This window comes from Solanum pennellii, chromosome 7 (assembly GCF_001406875.1).
Source record: "Solanum pennellii chromosome 7, SPENNV200".
Lineage (NCBI taxonomy): Eukaryota > Viridiplantae > Streptophyta > Magnoliopsida > Solanales > Solanaceae > Solanum > Solanum pennellii.
Window position 1 is genome coordinate 3,678,377 of NC_028643.1, and position 23,195 is coordinate 3,701,571.

A 23,195-nucleotide genomic window follows, 5' to 3' on the forward strand; every position below is an offset into this window, starting at 1 on the left:
CGCCTTTTTGATTAAAAATTTTTGACTTAATAAAATTAGTCAAAATTAGGGTTTTTTTTTTTACTTTTGAAAATTTCTGAAATCCTCCACATCGCGACTCTCTCTCTCTCTCTCTCTCTCGATCGATTCACTCTTCTCTTCTCCTCCATCGCGTCGCTGCTCCCTCGCTGTCGCGTCTCTGCTCCCTCGCTGTGGCGTCTCTTCTCCCTCGCCGACGACCCTCGCGACTCTCACTCTCTGTTTTCAGGTTTTCAGGTAATGTTTTCTCATTTCTGATTTCTCTCTTCTTCTTCTGTTCTTATTTTTTCTGTTCTTCTTCTTCTTCTGTTCTTATTTTTTCTGTTCTTCTTCTTCATTTTTTTTTTTTAATTTTGGTAAGCAGCAGTCAGGCAGTGCTTACTGCTTTGTGTAAGTGTAACAAGTGTTAATTTTTTTTTAAAAATTCTTTTCCTAATTATTTATTCCAATATTTCTAAACAGCGAATTAATTGAATTGTTTGGTCTTTAAAGTTTTAGACATTTTAGTATCTACTATTGGTTTTTGAATTGAATATTTGCTAATATGTGTTATTGCTATTAAGACTTTGGATAAAATATGCAATTAAATATTTTTAATTTTTGGTATTAATTGGCGCCTTTATTCAAAAAGGCAAGCGCCTCGCCGCTCGCCTCGCCGCGTGGCGAGGCAGGCCCTTGTCGCCTTTTGTCGCCTCTCGCCGTCCACAACACTGGATACAAGGGTGTATATTTTCTGCTTCAATGAAAATCTGAGAATTTTTAAAGGGTTATGAGAATTTTGTGGGTTAAGATTTGTATTAGTTTCTTGTTTATTCTAAATGTGAATTGGATATCGATCTCTTAATTCTTGTTAAAGTAATATTTATTTGCATAGAAATGACATCATAGTGGTATAAATACAGTAACTTTTTTTTCAGTTCATTGCACATGGATTGTCTAGTGTGGTTTACCTCTCCTGCGTGGTTTGCGAGCTATTGCACTAGAGCAGGGTTTACTCTATATCCAAAGTGTAGAGATTGCGGGTTTCCTTGTCATAAAAAAAATAGAGTAACTTTTAATAGTAAAAAATGTTAAATGATATTCAAAACTGTTTAGGCAGGCCAAGAGTTCTGTCACTCCTCTCTGTCAACTCGACCCCTTTCAAGGGGGACTAGAGGGAATGCAACTGAATGTTCATTATCATAATAAGTAGTCGATTAGGAGAAGAGAGTACTTACTTTTTCTTTTCTTTTTTTTCCTGTAAGTATGGCTCAAGTACAAAGAATATTTACACTGCAACAAAAAATAGGAAGCGTTTTATGCTGCAAATGTGGATTATGTAGGTCACAAAGCAAGTTGAATTACACAAAAACTGGGCAAAGTTGGAGGTTGTTTTAAAATGGGTTCTAATTAAACGGGTTAAATTAGCCCATTATTATATAATCTTGGGGATTGCTGTAAATCAGGACACCTATTATCAGCTGGATTACTTGGGGAGCACACTAGGTCAATATATAGGTTAATACAGGTTTTACAGTGGATTTTCATTTTGCTCCCAAAACCATTTACTTCTCATTTAATGTATTCATGTTTTAGGGAGTTAAGGGTATCACCTCTCTCATTAGGCAGTCTTTTCTGATCCTCAGACGTGCCCCTGCACCTGCATCCTCTCGGTACTTTTCTTAGATACTTTTCAAAATGGTACTTCAATTTGTTAATGTCCACTTATGTGATCAAACCCATAAAAACAACCACGTTCTCTTACGCAACTTGTATATTGTTTCATTTATACTATCATCAACTTATACCATTGAAAACTCTATCAGAGCCCTTGGATGAGATTCATTAAGCAAACCAAGAGATGAGATAATCAACTTGGTCCTCATCTTCATCCTCTTTGGCTCCTTAAGTTGGATACCCAGGTAACTCCCAGAATTTGAAGAAATTGGATCTATGACGACGAGGATGTCAAATACTGAATCATGTAACAAAGCCATCCAACATTCAAGGCACAAATACATGGACATCCAACATCAATAGAAAACAAGACATGCTAATAATAGAGGATCGAAACAAGGTTAGCAAGTACTTACCAGACCATGTTTTCCAGCTTCAACGTTTGATTGGAAAACAAGTTGCTTAGTGAATAGCAAACATTCCACTGTACCTGATAGCAAGGCCGACCTTTTAAGTATGCAGTTACGGTGTGCTTTTGAAGGACATGGGAAAAATTTAAGGTTTGATATCTACTGTTCCTTTTTTCCCTTTGCTTTTTCCCCTGATCACAACATTATAAGGAAGAAATACCTTAACGTTTCCAGTTGTAACACAAGAAATAAATGCTTGCACCATCTTCTCGAGCCATTTAGAACTTTCCAAGTAAGCGTTACATGAACTTCGACTTTCTCCCAGATCCTCGCTAATGGACAAACCTTTTGTGGGCTTTCCCTTAGAAGATACGACCATTGAATCTGCTTGCCTGTCATAAGCAAATGATTGACTTGAAAACCTAACAACTCTTGAAAGGTTACCCAATGCTCTCACAGCATTTGCTTTGACCTGATATCAGAAACATGAGAAGTAAATTATATAATACAATCGCTAACATGACAGCAAAATGTCAAAAAAAGAACTGAAAGTAGCCAATATAGCTAACAGCATAGCTTACCTTGTCATTATCGTTCGTAAGTTGTAAAGCACAGTCAATCAACAAGGAAATCGACTGTGAGCTCACTGTTGAATCATTCATATAGAAGAACAATAAGACGTCTGAAAGTATTGTTACACAACAAACAGATCGAAAATCATTCAGAAATTCACAGGACCTGAAGAGAATTTCTCAAATCCATGTACATCAACATGGTGGCGAAGTGCATCACATATATTAGCTAAAGCCCATGAAGCTGTTATGCGAACCTGAAAGTTGTCACATTAAGCTTCCATGTACCTTTTTGCTAGGCTAATAAGTAGGGAAAGATGTGCAAAAACAGGAGTATTGAAACCAACCGACACTGAGGAATCATGACTGTTGTCCACAGCAGGAGAAATGAACTTGTCGAAAATCTCTGCACTGCCATATTGGAACATAGATTTACCAACTAACAACGAACTGGCTAAAAGAGTCGGGCCAGACAAATATAATTAGGTAAATTAAAAATATTCTCCCTAACAGTTTAAGCTTTTAAGTTTTTAGATGAAGTTCTCACACAATTCAACATGGTATCCGCTTAAGAAAAAATTATTTTCACATGTTTGCCCATGAAAAAGAATCAGGCTCACATAAGGGAGCATGTTGAGATAAATTATGATATGTAAACTAAAAGTGAGTTGTCCCTTAACATTTCAAGCTTAAGCTTTTAAATGAATTAATCACAGAATTCAACAGTGTCCAAACAATGCCTCCAAAGAGAAATTAAGGCTAAATGAATTTAATGTACCTTTGAAAAATGTGTGGAAAACAAGCAATTACACCAATAGCACGACAAGCAGCTGATCTGACATTCGGAACCTCATCACCTTTTGCAGTTTTAACCTAAGAAGATTTCTCAAGTACAACTTAAATCACTTATCATTCTCTATAATTGAGAGAAGGATAAAGCACCAATGCACTAATCAGTTATGTAGCAAAAACTTACACAAGAGCTCATGATGAAGTCTTGTTTATCTTTTGGTAGAGAAAAGAAAACTGTGGAAGTAATTCCAGCAAAACAAGTAACTGATGCAGCCCTCACCTAAAGGAGCAAAGCAAAGTAATGGAATAAATGAGTCATAGCAGCAGCAGCCTGACAATTTCTATGAGAAAAACCAATACAAGATCTTTCTCATGTAGTGATATTGATGATTAGCATGCATGCTCTAAAATATTTTGGGAGAATAAGCATTGCTGAATTGCGTGATCTCATTAAAGCTTGTATGGTTAGAGAGGAAACGCCATTATGTATTCAATTATATCCCAAACACACCGTCACGTATGGCGGAATCTTTTACATGGCCAAGCATGTGACAATATTTTGTTGATTATTCACTCCGAGAAACTAAGCTAGAATTCCTGCTTGCTCCGTCAATAAATTAAAGCTTGTGAAGCGTTAAAGAGAGTAGACACCTAAACATTTATTTAATACAGATTTGCAGTATGCATCCTCAAATGCGAGCTGATAAATTTCTTCAGTCAAGTACTTGACATATTTCGTATATGTATTACATTAATGCTGAAAATCGAGACCACTTTCTAATCTAATACCAATTTGCTTAGTGTGGACTGTTTCATCTAAAGTTTAAACTGTAAAAGGGGCCATCTTTATTTATTCCACTATGTCTTAACATGCCCTCTCACAAGTGTGCATTCAAACCATTTAAGAACTCGATATTACATCTTACTCTTTTCATGTTGGCATACCATTTCTTTCTAAAGGATAACCTTTTCTGTAATGAATATTTTTCTACATATCATTACCCTTCTAGGGTATTTTCTGGATCTACCCGTAGATTATCTGAATATTTGAAAGGGAAAATTATAAGAAATGGCCATTCGGCTATCTCTGTTACCAAAATTTTGGCCAAATTTTTAAAAATTACTAAAATTGGCCAAAACTTCTTCCTTTCCAGTTCGCCATTAATAGCTTCTAATTTTCTTCTTCTTCCTTCCCACTTCGCCATTAAGGCCTTCTTTTCGTTCTTCCTTCCTCCTCCTCCTTCTTCATCGTCGTCTTCTCTTTTTTTTTTCTACGGCTTCTCTTCTTTGTTGTTTTTTCTTTTTCAAAATTTGACGTACCACAAACGTGTGAACCCTTTGAAGCAAACTATATATCAAAAGACTAGAAACATCGAGTTTGAATAGTCAATGTATGGTTCATGTATGGTTAAGTTATATTTAGTTTTTTGAGTGTATCATAATGTATAGTCAGTGTATAACTCATGCATAGGTACCCTATATTGTATAGGTACCCTATATTGTATAGTTAGAGTATACTTTCTATGACTTTTGGCTAGCTATAATGTATAGTTAGTGTATACTTCCAATGAGTTTTGGACTATTTTTGATGTAAATAAAACATGGTTAAATTTGTTGTAAGCTAATTGCTTTATCGTAGATATTTGATATTTTCCCAAAAAATCTGGTTCAAACTTCTCATCTGACCTGATCATGCCTAAAGAGTCTCTTATTCTTAGCTATCACCAGCAGTAGGACTTCCTGGATTGATAAATGTGGGTTTGATAACTCTAGGTTATTCTATAAGCAATTGAGTAGGCAGCACACATACTTCAGAGGCTATTTTTGCAGAAATCACAATTAAAATAAACCTTTTAAACGTGCAATTTATTTTCTTCTTTTCTATACTTCACCAACTTCTTATTATATGGTACAACTAATAAAATCTATAGAGAATCCAAAAGGTATATAAACTAACCATTGGAGAAGAATGCTGAAGTATAAGAGGCAAATGCCGAACTATTGCTTCCAACCACTGCTCACTTCCTGACAGCTTTTCAGCTCCATCACTATTTACTACACAATCATGTGGCCCATAAGATGGAGCCGATGAGATTGTTTTTGATTTGACATAGTCAGACGTAAAGGGGCTATCAAGTGATATATCACTCGAAAGATCTTCAGTTCCCTTAAATCCAGAGATTGCACGAAGACATTCATCCAACACCTGCAAAACATTCATGTCACAGTAACATCCAAAAAACATATGACAAATACCAAATTAAGAAATCGACCCCTTCTAAATGATCATAAAATCTTTCTTGTGTTTGGTAGAACTGTAGCTGCTAAAGCTAAAACAAAATACAACAAAAAGACAAGTTTCAACTAACAAATCGATGAAACAATGATCAAAATCACAAGTACTTAGATTCTTATTGACTGCATGCCATTTTATCTTCAAATGCTAATGCTTTCACAAAACTTCATGCAATTTGATTCCTTCTCTGACTATACTACCTACCCAGCTATGCTTTTTCACCTTTTGCACTTCACTCCTGAAAACGTATAGTAGTACATAAAATTTGCTGGCAAGCAGAATAGGAAGAAAATGATCATCGTATTCTTGTAACAGAATCGGAAACGCGGGAGGAAGAAACATATGTCAGACTATGTTGAAACCTAAATTTGACAAACAGCAACCAAAGGAAAATATTATAAAGGAGTAGACCATGAAATTTCCTGAAAGAAAGCCAAGACCATGTGGGACCTGGAATTTAAGATATGGCTATATGCAACTAACAAACATCATGTTAACAAGAAAAGACAATTGAACCCTAGCAAATAGGATTGCTGGAGCATATTAAGCAGTTTTTTTTCCATTATTCATCCTAACTGTCAAGGAAAAGGTATAAGAGCAGCTGAATTGGGAGGGGCCAACAAGAGATCTTCACAGTAGATCTCTATCGAGCTTCACCAAAAAGAACTACCAGGACTGTTTTCTAGGTCTAAGTTTGACTGTAGAAAACCCCTATCAAACGAAGTTTTTTCTATCGAGTGCATGGTGGGCCATATTAAGTTATTAACAACTGAAAATCTAAAAACGGTAACTTACACAGATTTTGGTGCTTCATGTTCAAAGAAGGTGAATATGTCATCACCTCCTATTACATTGCAGACCTCATCAACCAACGTGTGACTTGACATCAATAAAGTTAGCAACTACTTGTATTGCTGGAAAGTTTGAAGAGTTTGGAGAGAACAGAACAAGCACAGCTGGTATTACCGGAAGTAATTTGAAACTTTGGAGAGCAGAAAATGGATAATAAGAGCACTTGAAGGGCTTCTTTCCCCTACATATATTTTTGGAACACCCATGATATCCCTATCTGCATAGATAATTGGTTGAACTCTCAGCTCAGAACTACTTATTAAAAAAATGCTCAGATAGGACCTTCTTTGCCGTCTTGCTTAGGCGTATGCTCCTTGAATCTGGGATTCATTTTTTTCTTTTGTCACAAGAAAACACCTTACTAATCATCAAAGAGAAGTAAAAAAAACCTAGAATAAAGTAATCAAGTATATTTCGAAGCCACCAATGGCTTATCAAGAAAATATACTTCCTATTTTTCGCTAAACTGTACAAATATGAATATTGCTTTTAAAAATAAAAAATCAGAAGTGAATTTTAACTAACGATTGCATTGCGCAATAAAGTGATAACCCATAAAGAAGACGTATCATTTGTGACTCTAGCCCAAAGGTTATTTGAATCGCATTAAATTTCAAGAAAACGAAGGACTGGGATAAGTTACCTAAATTCCTGTGGTCTTTTGCGATTTCGTTTTCATCCTATTGCAGAAAACAATTGCTTCAAAAGGATTTAATTTCCAATTGACAGCAGGATGCCACTTAACATCCCCCACCATTCCCACCCCACCCCACCCCACCCCACCCCCACAAAAAAAAGCAAGAAAAGAACTTCACATACGTGAGAAATATAGAAAAATAACATTATTGAATTGTTGTTGTGTCTACATTATTCTATTGAGACCCTATTTATAGACCCTAGAATACAATCCTTTACCAAGTAGGATACTATTTAGTATTCCTATTCCTATTCTAATAGGATTGTATAAACCTATTCCTATTCCAATAGGATTATATAAACCTATTCCTATTCTAACACTCCCCCTCAAGCTAGTGCATACAATTCATGTACCTAGCTTGTTACAAATGTAATTAACACGAGGACCGATGAGGAGCTTGGTGAGATATCCGCAAGTTGATCAGTCGACTTCACAAAATTGACAGTCAAGTTAATCTCAATGTGCTTGTCTTCTCATTAAATACTGGATTTGATGCATAATGTCAGTAAACACGGAGATAAAATTCCAGTGTTGAACTTCCTAAACTAAACCAGCAAAGACTGCTTCAAACCATAGAGTGACTCACATAATCGACATACAAGACTACTAAACTCCCCCGAGCAACAAAGTGCTCAAAACCTAGTATAAAGTACATGGATCATGTTGGAATCAGTAGATGAGTTGATACTAGACAAGTCACTGAAAAAGTGGTTGAAACATGCTCATATACGGAGTATTAGATTTTGATGGCTAAAAGTGGTCAATCTAAGGGATAAAATTATATAGATAGTCGAAATGATGTCACAACCCAACTAACAAATAGAAATTAAATAGGATAGTAAGAATTGATGGAATGACCCCATTGAAAAAGAGATAATATGGGTAGGGTCGGAATGATGGCACGAACCAAATGAAAAAGTAGTCACCGGAATGATGGCACGGTGCTACACAAATTAAATATGAAAAAATAGTCACCGGAATGATGGCACAGTGCAAGAAATAGATATGAGAAAATAGGCACCAGAAAGATACTTGGTGACTCGACTTTTGTTAACATAATCATCGGCCGGATGGGCGGCATTTATGAGTAATAGCCGCCCGCCGGCAGCGGAAGCTCTTTGATTTTCTACCAAGATCATAGAGGCTCTGATACCATGCGAGAAATATAGAAAAATAATACCACTGAATTGTTGTTGTGTCTACATTATTACATTGAGACCCTATTTATAGACCCTAGAATACAATCCTTTACCAAGTAGGATACTATTTAGTATTCCTATTCCTATTCTAATAGGATTGTATAAACATATTTCTATTCTAATATGATTGTGTAAACCTATTCCTATTCTAATAGGATTGTATAAACCTATTCCTATTCTAACAACATTCAAAGAAAATAAACCCCGCCAGTGCTTTCAGACCCCTACTGTAACGCACGCAAGATGGAAGAAGCACAAAACAAGGGGAAAGAAAACCAAAATATAAGCAGGTATCTCACCTTGACTGAAGCGGTTATGACTTTGTCTCCAATTGGCTCATTTGAGTTTCCAACATTATCCCTCCAAGACCTTATCTCAGAAGAGGAGGTCAAGACTCCATGAACTAAAAGGGAAATCTTTTCCCAACACAGGATCATCACGCTAGGATAGTTGTGTGCCACAGCTCTGACGGCCTAGGAGAAGTACGATATAGAAACATATCAATGCAACCAACAGAAGTTTTCGATGGTGTTCAAATTTAGACAAAATCCTCAAGTAAAGAACATTGTTTTCATTTCAATGCCAGAAGAACAAAAGGTAACCAAAACAAAACCACCAAACATGCTAGTTGCAACCATCAAATGACAAATGAATACCCTTATTTTGCTTTCATAAAGGTATTTTGCTTTGGTATTGTTTCTTTTATTCCCTCTTTACAAGGCATATATTATTTAGATATAGCAGAATGGCATCTTCCGCTAACTGCTAGGCCCCACTTGTTCAGCATCTTCAATACAGTGGTTCCCTCAGCTACTCCCAGATCAATTGAATTTCATTTTATCTATTTTTTTGAAACTGGTTACTTTGGATTGATTTTCATGTTCTCACTGAGCATCAAGTAAGGTGAAACTGAAAGATACTGTGGAAGAATCCTGATTGGTTAGGTTGTAATTGCATAGAGAAGATGGTAAAAATATTTCTTAAAAAAGACCAATAGATAACCAAAAGGCAACATTCACAGATCGGACCCCAAGAGCTCTCAAACTGGATGCCAAAGCATCAGCCTGCAAGTCATTACAAAGGAGGACACAGATTCTGGTGCTATTGACAAAAGTTTGTACAGAGTAGACATGTTTTATGCATGAGGCGGATGTAAGCAGCTGTATCAATAGCCTATCAATAAGTAGGTGTAACAAAAACATGTTCTGTTTATGCGATTGGATGGGAAAAAGAGTGACCTATAATGGAAGGTCCAAAAGCAAATAAAATAAGTTTAGCTTCTAAATTTCTTTTACAAAAGTGTGCCAAAAGAAAACTGAGCTTACATGAAAGAAGCATAAAATGCCCTGGGGGATACCTTTTGAACTTACAAAATGGCTCCCATGGGAATGGGATAGCTCATTCAAGCATCAAGAAAACAATGCCAACCAAAACAAACAAACAAAAAAAATGATCTTATCTTTTTCTTTTTTTTTTATAATTATCTTTTTGGATGTCTTTTCTCTATTCTGGGTTTTATTTATTACGTAAATATAGAGGGGACAATAAATTAACAAAAAGAGGGAAAACTGAAGGGCACAGAATTTGTACAATTTCACATAGGAGAAGATAACCTAAATCATCTGTGAACCATTCTCGACATTGACACACTATGTTAATTGTTAAAGTTCAACCATGAAAAACTTCTTTTCCTTTCTTTTCCTGCTTCTCCATCTTTTTCAAAGATTATAGAATTCCTTATAGATTGACTGATCGATTACCTGAAGTGCCTCAAAGCCTACTGATGGGCTTACTCCTGGGTCACAATACCGAAACAACATAAACAAAATGCCCGACTTCGATTTAATACTGATTGAACCTGAATGGACAAATACAGAGGAATACTATCAATAGTTGAATTGATAACCAGCCAGTTCACTGAAATTTAAAAAGAACAGGATTTCCTGAGCAATATCCTATGTCAGCATACACATTTTAGCCAGGTACAAGTTTTTCCAACGAATAAGTTAAGCAACCACTTGCACTATCTAACTTAAAACAGAATCTCCAATATTTTAACAAATTAGATAGCCTATAATGTAAGGCTCTTGATCAGTTTATAGGCTGTAATAAAAAAACTACAGTATTTACCACCCGAACTCATTCAGATAGTTTTACTGATTATTCAACCAAGGGAACTATCAGATTACCTGCTGATACTTCTGCCACAAGCATATCTTTGACTTCAATTGAAAGTGGTGAGACTGACAAGGCTGCACTTAAGCAGTTGATTGCGGTTGCCTGCAGACAAAACCAAGCATTTGAATAAAGCAGAAACATAGACATAGTTGCTTATTATTCTATAATATATTGGTACCAAGTTACTCTAGAAGAATCAACAAGAGGCTCAAATAACTCCATGAAGCCGTCTGTCTCAACCTTAAACTGGATTCAAATAATGCATTTAAAGAGCACCAGAGGGTTATATATCAACGAAATATGTCCAACTGAGCTTTTACTACAGAATACTGCAACAAAGTTGACAAAAGGAAGAATCTGGGGATGAATCCAAATGAAAAGTAAAGCACACAAAGGCTAGAAAAAGTTCACTACCACCATAATGAAAAAGAATTTCAAAGTGCTTCACCATTTTCTTCAATTGTGTTAACAGGAACTTAATTATCCAAGGAGGGGGGCTATGAATACCTAGGTTCTCAAACTCTGTTAGTCTTTGAAGTAAGTCTGAGAAGGTAACAGTAGAACTTAGATAAGATACACTATATGTTCATGGGTAAAATGTGCATGAGTGAATGCAAGCTAATAGTATTACATAATCTACAAGAGTGTAAACTAATAAGTGCAATGGACAACTAAGGTGCCAAGGCTCAAAATTTAATTGTGCCAATAAATCATGAAGGTTACAATAACCCATACACTTGCAAATCAGAAGAATCCAGTTGAGTAATTCTCTCTGAAAGTAAATTTGAATAACAAAATCAGAAAGGTACATTTTGAAATCACTTGTGTGCGTTAATGGGCATCAAACAAAGTTAAACAGCCAGGATTTTAAAAGATTATAAAATTACACATGACAACCGGAAACACAATTTAAAAAAATAAAAAAAGTAAACAAGTAGTAATAAAGAAGAAACCAGAAAAAACTAAAGTGAGAAAAAGGAGAAGAAGCACACAATATAACTTTGCAAACAGAACTATACGATGCAACAGGTTTGAAATGACTAAAATAAATCGCTCAAGCTCCAAATATTGAACCAAAAAATTCCTAAATGTTCCTTTGATATCATACTAGGGAAAGCCTAGCTGAATCTAATTTTTTCCTCATCAGTGCCTGTAAGTTGAAACCCCGTAAATGATTTTAAGCATTCCTGGATAAGCAGGTCCTAAAAAATCTACAGCTCACAACTCATTAGGACTAACCAATAAGATATTCTGGTCACTTCTGGACAAAAAGCCTTCTTCAATCCTAACTTGAATAGAAGAGAGAACTGTTGGCAACAATTCACGAGGCATTCTAGAATACCTGCAAAAGGATCACAGAGACAAATTCAAGTTTACACAGATTAGAATTTCCTTGGTTGTTAAGTAACATACAGATTCATGACGATCTCTTAATACATTTTATATCAACCCAAAAGATAAAAAGGAAAAGAAAAGAAAAAGAAAAAGCTAACCACTTGAATTTCCTACACTCCAAATGTTCACAATTGCACATTGAATAAAGAATAGTACCATTAATGTAGTCCTGAACCACTTTTAAACTCCATAATTTTTACCCAACTCTGTCAGTTAGATTTCACAAGAACTATAAGAAAGAAAGAAATTACCGAAACTCACATTTAGAGGTTAGATTTTTGTAGTTTCTACTATTTTTAATTTTACTTAAAGAAGGTGTAACTTTTTCTTTTTTTTTTGAGAAAGTTAACATTTTATAGACAAAATACACCAATAGTGTATTTTAGTAGTAGTTACATGTGGAGTTTCCCTCCTAAACTATCTAGAAACTGCGTAATATCCTCCACCTTTTTGGGGAGTACGTAGTTACACCAAAAAGAAAAAGGTTATAAGACAATTCAACTTCAGACTTTGGAAAGGGATGATCTTGTTTTCAAAACATCTTTGGTTCCTTTCCCTCCATATTGTCCACCAGATGCAAACAGGGACAATCTTCCATCTCTCTTTGTGGCCGGACATATTTCCTTCTCCATTCCAACATTTTAGAGCTTCGGAGGTATGCCTTGGTGCAACTTTTTGAGGTGTAATTTTTGTTATTTTTAATATCTTTTTACTGTCTACTGTAATTTTTGTGTTGCATATTTTAGGATTGATGGGATTTTCTAGTTTATAGTTAACTTAAATCTTATTTTCCATTGTTCTCGTCGAATCTAACACACAGAGTTCGGTGTATATATTTTACAGAACCTAAAAATGTAAGTTTGACCAATTTTGAACGACCAATACTGTAAAGTACATACATAAGAGACTATTTTGAACCTATCCTCTCAAACATAAGGGACCATTTATGTCATTTTCTCAATAAAATATTGTTGCATATAGTACTTATAAAAAACTACCAATATCTCCTCATATCAAATTTGCTAATCAAATTACCCTTTAACTAAAGACATAAATACCATAGAAGGACCGCATGCATATACATAGGAAAGCACTCCCTCTCGGTTGAGGAGTGGCGGTTTAATACTCCAATTTTGGTGAGGGAAAACAAGATACTTTCACAAACTTTTCCCTTCTCAACTTTTCCTCGTCCATCTCTTTTCTAATTCTTCCATCACCCATCTGGTAAGCGTAGTGCACTTTCTCCAACCCCTCCTCACAAGAAACACCCCCTTCTCCCAACTCCACACTCCTACTAGCTTCTTCTATTTCTTATATCCCTACTTGTGCCCACACATACACCCTCTCCTCCAACCCCCAACCCCCAACCCCTCCTCACAAGAAACACTGCCTTCTCCCCAACTCTATTGCCATACCCAACTCCACCCTCTTACTAGCTTCTTCTATTTCTTATATCCCTACTTGTGCCCACACATACACCCTCCAGTTTTGTCTCACCACCAAATCTCTTACGCACTCCTCTCTCAAACCTTCAGCAACAGAAATACACATTGTTAATGCATATGTTTTTACACTATAAATCTGTAGCTTCTTCCCATCAAAGCATGTCTTGTTTCTTTCTAGCCATAAGGTCTACATTGTGCCATTGGGAATTGTTCTCCATATTGGCTTTAAGCTCTACTAACTTTCTGTGATTGCCACACTTCCAAACGGCTACTAATTTTCTCTGGTAACTCCAAGGATATACCCATTATGCTAAAGAAAGTTCCCAACATTGTCTTGAGTATCTGCAATGCAAGAAAAGATGTTCCACTATTTCTTGCAGAAATAGCATCTACTACAAAGGAAAAACATCTCCTCTATAACTTGTGCTTTGTTTGGCAAGCATCCTTAACTGCTAACCAACCAAAAAAGAGTTGCTTCCACAGGTGCTTTGTCTTTCTAAATCATCTTCCGGAGCCAGTTAGGATAGCATTCTCTGGATCTATCAGCTTACACTATTTGTAGCTATCCCTCTTCTTCTTGCTCTACAATATGCAAGTTCTTAGCTTTGATTATCCTCCAAAAAGAGAGAAATATCTCTGAACTGCTATTGGTCCTTTTCACTAATCAATTCATCCAGATACTGCTCCAAAAGAACAAATTCTTTCATCCAGATTGGGAACTATCAAACTTTGACGCATGGAGTAGGTTGATTTTGACCATTGGGCTCATCCACCTCCTGCACATTGAAGTGATAAACCAAAACTTACTCCTAATTTATTTCACAGATCATTTGCTTGAATGATATGCTCACCTCTCCCCCATCACCTTTCTTTCTCTCCTAAAAAATTCTTTACCAATAGCATATGTCAGTAATTGCTATGTTCATAGCAGCTAGCACAAGCCTGCTCTCTTCTTCATCTTCCCCTCATCCTCTTTTCATCTCTTCAATAATACCTTCAACTTCTATCAATTTTCATAATTGAAGCTATAGCCTGAAGAAAGATGAGTGGGAATGTGGGACAATCGAGGGTCCAGTAACTAGTTTATTGCTCGATACCTGAGGTAGTTCAAGGATGATGTCTACTTGTTGATCTGTTTTATAAACATTCCACTTACCTACAACCTTACAGATCTTGTTGTTCAAATATAGAAGTACTAGAGAAACATTTACCTAATTAAAAGCACTAGAACTTGCAAGCATGCATGTCAAATCAACTTGACACCAAAAGTATGATCTTTTGAGCTTTCATCTATTATAACATTTGTCATCATCGAACTCTATCAAGTCGAGAGGACATAGAGGATCTGTTTTATCAGTATTGATATCTTCCAAAAAGTGTAGTGAAGATAAGAGCTAATAAAACTGAATGCTAAGACAGAAGAAAACTGAAGGCCATGTTTACATTAGTAGAGACTCTTACGGTGTAGATGATATCAAAAGCATCAAAATTTTGAACAAGGACGCTAGCAATCCACTGTGTGTTTCACGTTTGATTAAGTATAAAGTCCCTACCATCAGAGATTGAAGACAAAATCAGTTAAATTCAATGAAAAAGGTATTTCAAGAAGCATCTTGAAAAGCAGAGATAAAAACAACCTCCCATAAAATCTCCTAAGTAACATGAAATTGGGATGATATTCCACTTATTTGATTTAACGTTCTGCACACCCTAAAAGGACCCCCACCCCTTTGGTTTTAAATACTATTCTTGGAGTGTCGTGATCACCCTCATTTTAAAGGTTTAACGGTCAGAAAAAACACTTATATTTACTTAATTATATCCGCAACAAGCCTCCTAGTGTACAGTTAATTCTTTTAATGGGTCAAGTATGTGAAAAAAATTCAAAGTGAAGGGTGTTCACGAAAATTGAACTGAGGACCTCTACATGTTTATATACCATATTGAAGTGTGTGAATTCTTATTCTAATATCTTAAGCTTTTAGAGAGGGCACACTCTTTGTTTAGTTATATATATCTACAACCTCCCTTATTTTGAAGTTCATGTAACCACACTTATTTTTCTTACATAAATTGATCGCTTCCTTTTTGGATGACAATAATTAAGAAACTTATAGGACAAAAAAATTGTAGAACTTCACTGTATGTTTAAAGAACTTCTTTTGTTGTATATAGTAGTCAATGAAGTAGGACAAAACCTCAAATTCCAGCAAAGACAAAATGTTAGGTGAGCTTTTCTCATCTATCAGAGCCTTGGTGAACAAAGTTACCACATACATGGGTTTGTGGGAGATGAGAGGTACCACTTTTACCAAAAATTTATAAAGAAAATTTGTAGCATTTTTTGGTTACACACACTCGGACACATATATATAGTGGTCAAAAGCTTAACCTTTTAGAAAGAGAACAACTTATATTAATTAATTAGTCTATATTTCAACAATTTACATATGTTTGTGTGTGTTTACCTATACATGTGTGTGCATTTTTGGGTTATATAATGGCAGACAATTGAGGTATTGGGTTTTCTTATTTCTTTTTTTTTAAAAAAATGAAAAAGAAAAAGAATAAGAAAACTCAATATCTCAATTGGCTAGAGATGTTTTTAGTGTACTTTTTAAAAACAATTTTCCAGAAATGGTTTTGATTGCTTGTGCTTTCATGATGATTCCTGCTTGTTAAGTGAAACCCTTAATTAGTCTATTTTTGCTTTAGTGGCTCAGGCGACCGATGGTAGGCTAGGGTCAGGGACATGGACTAGGGTAAGGGTGATAAGTGGGTTACGAGAGCTTCAAGGATGAGATCAGGTTCCCTCTCAAAAAAAAAAAAAAAATCCTTCTCAACAGGATGAGATCAGGTTCTTGGAACATAGGGACTTTAACAAGAAAGTCAATAAACTAGTGATGATTCTCAAGAAGAAGATAATTAATATAGTTTTTCTCGAGGAGATTAGATCAAATGGGTAAGGGAACTAAGAGTGGACTATAGAGTGGTCGTTAGACCGACTTTGTTGTATGGAACGGAGTGTTGGACGGTCAAAAACTCTCATGTCCAGAAGGCGCATGTTATGTTGCGGAGAAAAGGAAGCTGAGGTGGATATGTGATCATACTAAGATCGAATAAGATTAAAAATGAGATTAGAAATGAGTGGTCATACTAATAGCGAATAAGATTAACAATGAGGATATTAGTAATAGATGGGAGTGGTCTCCAAGGGGGACAAGATGAGAGAAGCGAGACTAAGATGATTTGAATATGTGAATAGGAGAAGCGTAGACACGCTAGTGAAGAGGTGCGAGAGGCTGGTTACACAGGGTACAGAGAAAGGCAAAGGTAGGTCAAAGAAGTGTTGGGGAAAGGTAGTAAGACAAGATATGGCCCAACTTCAAGTTACCGAGGACACGACCTTAGACAGAAGGGCGTAGAGGACATGTTTTAGGGTAGAAGGTTAGTATGTAGTGTAGTGTTCTTTTGTTTAGGGTGGTTGGTGATTGTCATTGTCATTGTACTAGTTGTATTATTTAAGTTCTTGTTTTTGGATATTTCTCTGTGTTTATTATTGTTTACAATAATCTATCATGCTGTGTTGCTTAATGTGTTTCAATTATTGCACTATTTGTTGTTACTTTTTACTCCCTCTATTTCAAAAAAAAAATTAGTTTGACTTGGAACGGAGTTTAAAAAAAAGAGAACTTTTTAATCTTATGGCTCTAAATTAAATTTATGTCAAATGTACCAAAATGTCCTTTAAACCTTTTTTTGCAACAAACTAAAAAGGAAACTAGACCATTCTTTTTTAAACGGAGGGGGCATATTTCTTCATTGTCTTCTTTATGTACTTGTAATAGTTGCACTTGAGTCAAGGGTCTTTTCAAAAACAACTTCTCTACCTTCATGAGGTAGTGATAAGACTTGTTTACATTCTACCCTCCCCATACCCTACTGGTGAGACTTCACAGGGTATATTGTTGTTCAGTAGGGGAACTAATGTACGAATAAGTACATGTATAAGTTGTGCTACTCAAGAGGCTCTAGGAATAGAAATGGGGTAGGCATTTTAGTTGGTAAGAGGTAAGGAAGCAAGTGGTGGAGATTAGGAGGGTCAATGATAGGATGATGGTGATTTAGTCATTGGAAGATACATTTTTAACACTATTAGAGCATACGCACCACAAGCGAGCTCGGATGAGGAAGACAAGAGGCACTTTTGGAGGATTTGGACGAGATGGCGCAAGGTGTACCATTTGCTGAGAAGTTATTCATAAAAGGAGGTTTAAATTGACCCAAGTCTACTCAAGGAATTACGATGATGTGCATGGAGGTTTTAGGCTTAGGAACACGAGCAAATGAGGAGTCTCACTTTTGGATTTCGCTAAAGCTTTTGGGTTGGTCGTAGCCAATTTAAGTCACCAAAGAAAGAGAAACTTGGTAACTTTCCGTAGTACAGTGGCTAGTATAGTGGCTAAGACTCAGATAGACTATCTACTCCTTAGGAAAGATAATAAAGGACTTAGTAAAGATAGTAAGGTTATCTCGAGTGAGAATCTTACGAACCACATAAGCTATTGGCAATGGTTTTGAAGATCAAAGGGAAGAAAGAAGAAAGAGGGTTGTGGTTGACTGGCAAATGGATCGAATGGGGTAGCTTGATTATGGCAGTGCCCAGGAGATGGAGGAGAAATTGGTGGCTAGAGGGCTTGGAGTAGTAGCGGGGATGCAAACAGTATGTGGGATAGGAGAGCTAGTTGTACTAGGAAGTGGCTAGACAGGTGTTGGAGGTTTTGAGAGGTAGATTTGGTGGGCATCAAGAAGACTAGTGGTGGGATGGAGAAGTCTAAGGGAAATTTGAGGCAAGAAGGTGGCATTTGCAAAGTTGGTGAAAAGGTATGGACAGTACGAAAAGCGGAAAAATTAGGGAAAGTTAGTGGTTATGCAGCAAAAAGGCAACTTTGAAAGAATGTATATAGAATTAGATGACAAAGGCTATAGAAGTTATGTAGGCTAATCAAGACGAGAGAGAGAGCCCATGACCTGGACCAAGTGAGGTGTATCTAAACCGGGGATGACAGAGTTTCTAGTCTTTTTCAATGTCCTCTCATCATCTCTGTGATGGGCTTTGTGATATATAAAATAGATACTCTTCAAAAGTTCAGCGATGTAACCCGTACACCCAGTGTGGAAGTAAAGTTTGATACATAGGCCATCCTTAACATAGGAAGTTTCAAGTATCTTAGGTCCATTATCTAAGAAAAATGGAAGATCGACAATGATGTCCCACATAGTATTGATGTTGGGTGGATGAGATGGTTGCTCACATCGGAGACTTGTATGATAAGAATGTGCCACCAAAACTTAAGGCGAGTTACAGAGTGGTGGTTAGACCTACTATGTTGTATAAGGCAAAATGTTAGCCAGTCAAGAAGTCCATGTTCAGAAAATAAAAGTTATGAAAATGAGGATGTTGTGATGGATGTGTTGCCATACTAGAGAAATAGGCTTAAAAATAAAATATCCAAGACAAAGTGAGAGTGGGCTTCTGTGGAGGACAAAATACAGGAGGCAACATTGAGATGTTCAAGCATGTGAAGGGGAGATGCACATATGCCACAGTGTAGAGGTGTGAGAGGTTGGCTATGGACGGTTTCAGAAGCGGTAAAGGTAGGCCGAAGAAGTATCAGGAGGTGATTAGAGAGGACATGGTGCAGTTTCAACCGACAAAGAACATGACCTTAGATGAGATTATAGAAGACACATATTAGGGTAGAAAGCTAGTAAGTAATAGAGCGCTGTCTCGCTAATCTGTCCACAGCATTACACTAGTAGTTTCCTATACTACGATTATAGTATAACTTTTTTGTAGTTACTGTTCATCTTTTTCAGAATGCTTTGACATGTTTTCTGTAGTATTTTGTTGTGGCTTTTTCACTTCTGCTATTTCTTTTTCAGACTTACTTCGAAGTGTTTTTCCTTGAGTCGATAGTCCCCGAAACAGCCTCTCTACCTCCAAAGGAGGGAGTAAGGTATGCGTACACTCCACCCAAACGCCACTTGCAGGGTTACACCAAGTATGTTGTTATTGCTTTTGATTACTTAAGAGTTGTTAAAATCCAAAGGACAAGTTATTCAATTCATGTAAAATGCCTTTGGTTGCTGAATAATTTCTGTAACACTTGAGACTACATGGGAGAAATCTTGTAACAGAAAGAAGCCTTAGACAAGTCTACTAACACAACCTAAGCAGTTAAAAGAAAACAAGAAAAGTGCACTTTAAATAAAGCTAAAACCTCAAACCAAGCAAAATTTATGATGTACCTGAGTGCAACTGCATTAAAATCTGTCCAAGCGAGCTGGATAGTGCCATAAATGACCCACATTTAGCTGACTCCTTGAATTCTGCAACCTGAAGAAAAACAGAGGACGGAGCGTCCAGCATAGCCCTGATGGCAGAGGCAGCTGCAACCCGTGCCTAGAACAAACACAGTGCCCAATGTTTGTAGCAGAAACACAGTATTAAAATTCAGACGATACTTCACTGTACAGGTTATGGAAAAACTAAATTAACATGTAACTGCAAAATAATTATACTTCTCCTTTAGTTGCAAATACTATTTTTCCTTTTGGAGGAACTCCTCTATCCTTACCATACAATGGAGCTGGTGAGATGGATAAACGATAGCAAAAAATATAATAAAGTAGAAGTACCTTAAGAAATGGATCGAACAGCAAACAACTCATCAGTGTTGCCTCATACCTCCTGCAAATAGCAACAGAAGGAAGGGGGAAGCAAGGGCAGGTACACCCAACAAAGTAGGAAAGTCAAATCAGAGACATAAGTAAACAACATTGTATAAATTACTTGATAGGAATCAGGATATATCAGCTCACTGAGCAAATGAAAAAAACAAAATCTTAACCTTGGCTGTAGGACATCACTAGATGGTAAGAGCATTGTCCACTGAGCTGTAAATGATTTTGGATCAGCTAGGCAAAGGTCCTTCAAAGAAAATTTGATTATTCGATAAAATTGGCATTATACACAACCAAAAGAACAAAGCATCATGTTCTTCCTTGAGATTTCCATGTCAACTATGGTCAATTAATTGTCATCTTGCTCCCACCACACAAGGCTTTGTGAACGACACATCAATTAAATAGCTACTAGCGGACTTAATACAAGAAGCAAATTAACCTATCACCAACTTAAATATATAAAAACACATATATGAAAAGTATTGCACAAGCATACAATTACAATACAAGATATTGATGACATGCTCTTTACTTATCAAAGGAGAAAAATTGATATTGCTAACTTACTCAAATAAGTACATGAAATAAAAAATTGTACAAATAGATGATATTGTAACCCATGAAGCACTTTCAGCCATCCTATCAGCTAACTTGCAAAACAAAAGTATATGCACAAATCAGAATTGTCAAAAATAGTCTGATGCTAATCAGGTCAACTGCATCCCACATTTGCACATTTGACAATTGTTCATCAAGAAAAGAAACAAGGAGGATGAGAGAAACACATATGAAATATGTTCCAAACCATTTGTTATACTTATAGATAAGGTAAAGTTTTATATACCTCGAGAGTATGCTGACATGTACAACAGAGTACATCAAAGAAGATCTTACAAGTTGTGTAAAGAATGTCTTCCAAACTTTTAATAGTGGTAACCTACTCGGTTTTACTGTGACATTTGAAAATTTTACTTAGAGGAGAGATTGCAATTGTAACATAAAAGGATTTGACAGAAATTCCAAAATTGAAACACCACATGGTATAGGGAGTAAGTCCAGTGTTATCAAAGGTGCGCTTTAAGCACGCTTAAGCCCTAAAGCGAGGCACAAAACGTGTTGAGCGCTTCGCGACGCTTTATGTGCGCTTCAGTGTCGTCATCAAAGTTTTAAGACAAACGTTTCATTGTCAATGAGCCTCTTATGAAGAAGTGACACTAAACAATTAATATTTCACTTATCATAATTTCTTTTCAATTTCTTTAGTCATGTATTTGTCATTCATGTTTATAACATTAGTCTTGGACTAAACAGACAGATTTTACTTTTCTCCCTTTGCGCCTTTTTTCATTAAAGCCACCTTTTGTTTGCACTTAAAGCCCCCACAGACCTTAGAGCTTTTTGGCGCTTTTCGCTTTTAATAGAAACAAAATCAACGGAACAGTCTGCCACTCATGCAATAAGCCTTCCCAATTACTAACACTGTCCAAAATGGGACTTCCATAATCAATTCAGGTACATTGAACAGTTGTTTCTCCTCCATTTTAACGATCAAATTTTTGGATAGAAGTGATAGTCAAAGATTCTTAGGACAACGTGACAGAACAACACTCCAGACGGAAAGTACCACAGAGTGTTGATCATAGTCAAAGAGCACCACATCCAGAATCTTGAAGATCAATCACTATCTCCTTAAGAATATAGAATAAGTTAATATCTAGAAACTGAATACAGTCTCCACTTTCCACTGTCAAATTGCTTGGTACATTTTCTTCTTGTTATTTTTGATATGTCAAATAATTCATTACAATACATCAAGTTGGTGTCAGAAGTATACATCACTCAAACTAATTAATCCACTGGACACTCCAATCTTCCAGCTTTCTGTACAGTTCAGTAGTTAGAAAAATTTGCACTGTCAAATTCCATGTAGATTTACAAGTTTATGGGTAAGTCAAACATTTCATTACTATATACATACCAAGTTGTTGTCAGAAATGTATAAAAGATTATTTGTATGACTCGAGCCAAGTCATCCACTGGCATCTCACAAATTTGCCAACTAGTCTACACAACAAGTGTTCTGTTTTAGCACCGAAAACATTGATGCATGGTAATTGAAACTGAGTGTACATTTTCTTATTGTTGCACATGTATTCTCATATATTATTTTTCAATTCCATTAATGTATATATATGTGTGTGTGTGTGTGTGTGTGTGTGTGTGTGTGTTCTTTCATTCTGTTGTTAGCAAATCAAACAAAATCATGAAGTTCCAGAAGTAGGATATGGGAAGAAAAGAGTCTCTTTCGCAAATTAACTGGAATTCAAACCATTCAAAAACCCAACTATCAACAACAAGAACCATAGAGCTTGAGTAGAACCTTCCAGAATCATCATGAATAAGACATCTTTAGATTTTGATGTGATGTTCAGTACACAAAAGATCAAGCAAGATGTAAGATATTCAGACCATGAAACAAATTGCAAGAAATAAGTTTAGTTTAGAAATACCTGGATACAAATGATCGCAGCTAATCTAGTCTTTCCATAGGGTGCATTGCAAGTACCCCTCCCTGATCCATCACTATCGCTGTTTTCTGAATCAGATGACATCGTTAATGATTTCTCATCCTTCAACTGAAAATTTTTCAGATTTTTATTCCGTAAGTGGGGAGGCATATATCGGCCCGTTTGTGATGTTGTTGATACAGTCAAATCTGTCTTCGTGCTCACAGAAGTAATTTGCTTCTTATCAGTGATGGCAATCATACTGTGTGATTTATTAGCAAGGCCATAATGAATAAAATTCCTCAAAGCCACAACAAGACCTGCCACCTAAGAAATGTACATGGATAACAATTTCGCAAGTTGCAGCCTATTAAAAAATCGACTTAACTAATCAAAGAGGAAAAAAAAGGAGAGAGGGGGGGGGGGGG

At 36.2% G+C, this 23,195-nt stretch overlaps 1 protein-coding gene across 7 annotated transcripts in view; it reads right to left on the reverse strand.

Moving 5' to 3' along the window:
- LOC107026082 (HEAT repeat-containing protein 6) overlaps positions 1-23,195 on the reverse strand; it is a 33,283-nt gene that overhangs the window by 6,195 nt on the left and 3,893 nt on the right. For 5 of the 7 annotated variants that reach the window (XR_001457515.2, XM_015226930.2, XM_027918347.1 and 2 more), the window contains 17 exons: positions 22,771-23,094; positions 20,425-20,504; positions 20,213-20,264; positions 19,823-19,976; positions 14,972-15,059; positions 11,910-12,012; positions 10,682-10,772; positions 10,253-10,350; positions 8,792-8,965; positions 5,406-5,654; positions 3,633-3,728; positions 3,435-3,529; positions 3,004-3,067; positions 2,823-2,913; positions 2,666-2,730; positions 2,305-2,556; positions 2,091-2,164 (listed from right to left, as the gene is read on the reverse strand). Coding sequence is in view for 6 of the 7 variants with exons in the window: in XM_015226930.2 (XP_015082416.1) it covers positions 2,091-2,164; positions 2,305-2,556; positions 2,666-2,730; positions 2,823-2,913; positions 3,004-3,067; positions 3,435-3,529; positions 3,633-3,728; positions 5,406-5,654; positions 8,792-8,965; positions 10,253-10,350; positions 10,682-10,772; positions 11,910-12,012; positions 14,972-15,059; positions 19,823-19,976; positions 20,213-20,264; positions 20,425-20,504; positions 22,771-23,094 (2,150 nt within the window). In the remaining variant the exon portion in view is untranslated. Of the gene's footprint in view, positions 1-1,256; positions 1,291-1,322; positions 1,973-2,090; positions 2,165-2,304; positions 2,557-2,665; positions 2,731-2,822; positions 2,914-3,003; positions 3,068-3,434; positions 3,530-3,632; positions 3,729-5,405; positions 5,655-8,791; positions 8,966-10,252; positions 10,351-10,681; positions 10,773-11,909; positions 12,013-14,971; positions 15,060-19,822; positions 19,977-20,212; positions 20,265-20,424; positions 20,505-22,770; positions 23,095-23,195 lie in introns of those variants that run through there. The other 2 variants (XM_027918349.1, XM_027918350.1) reach the window with 2 other exon arrangements.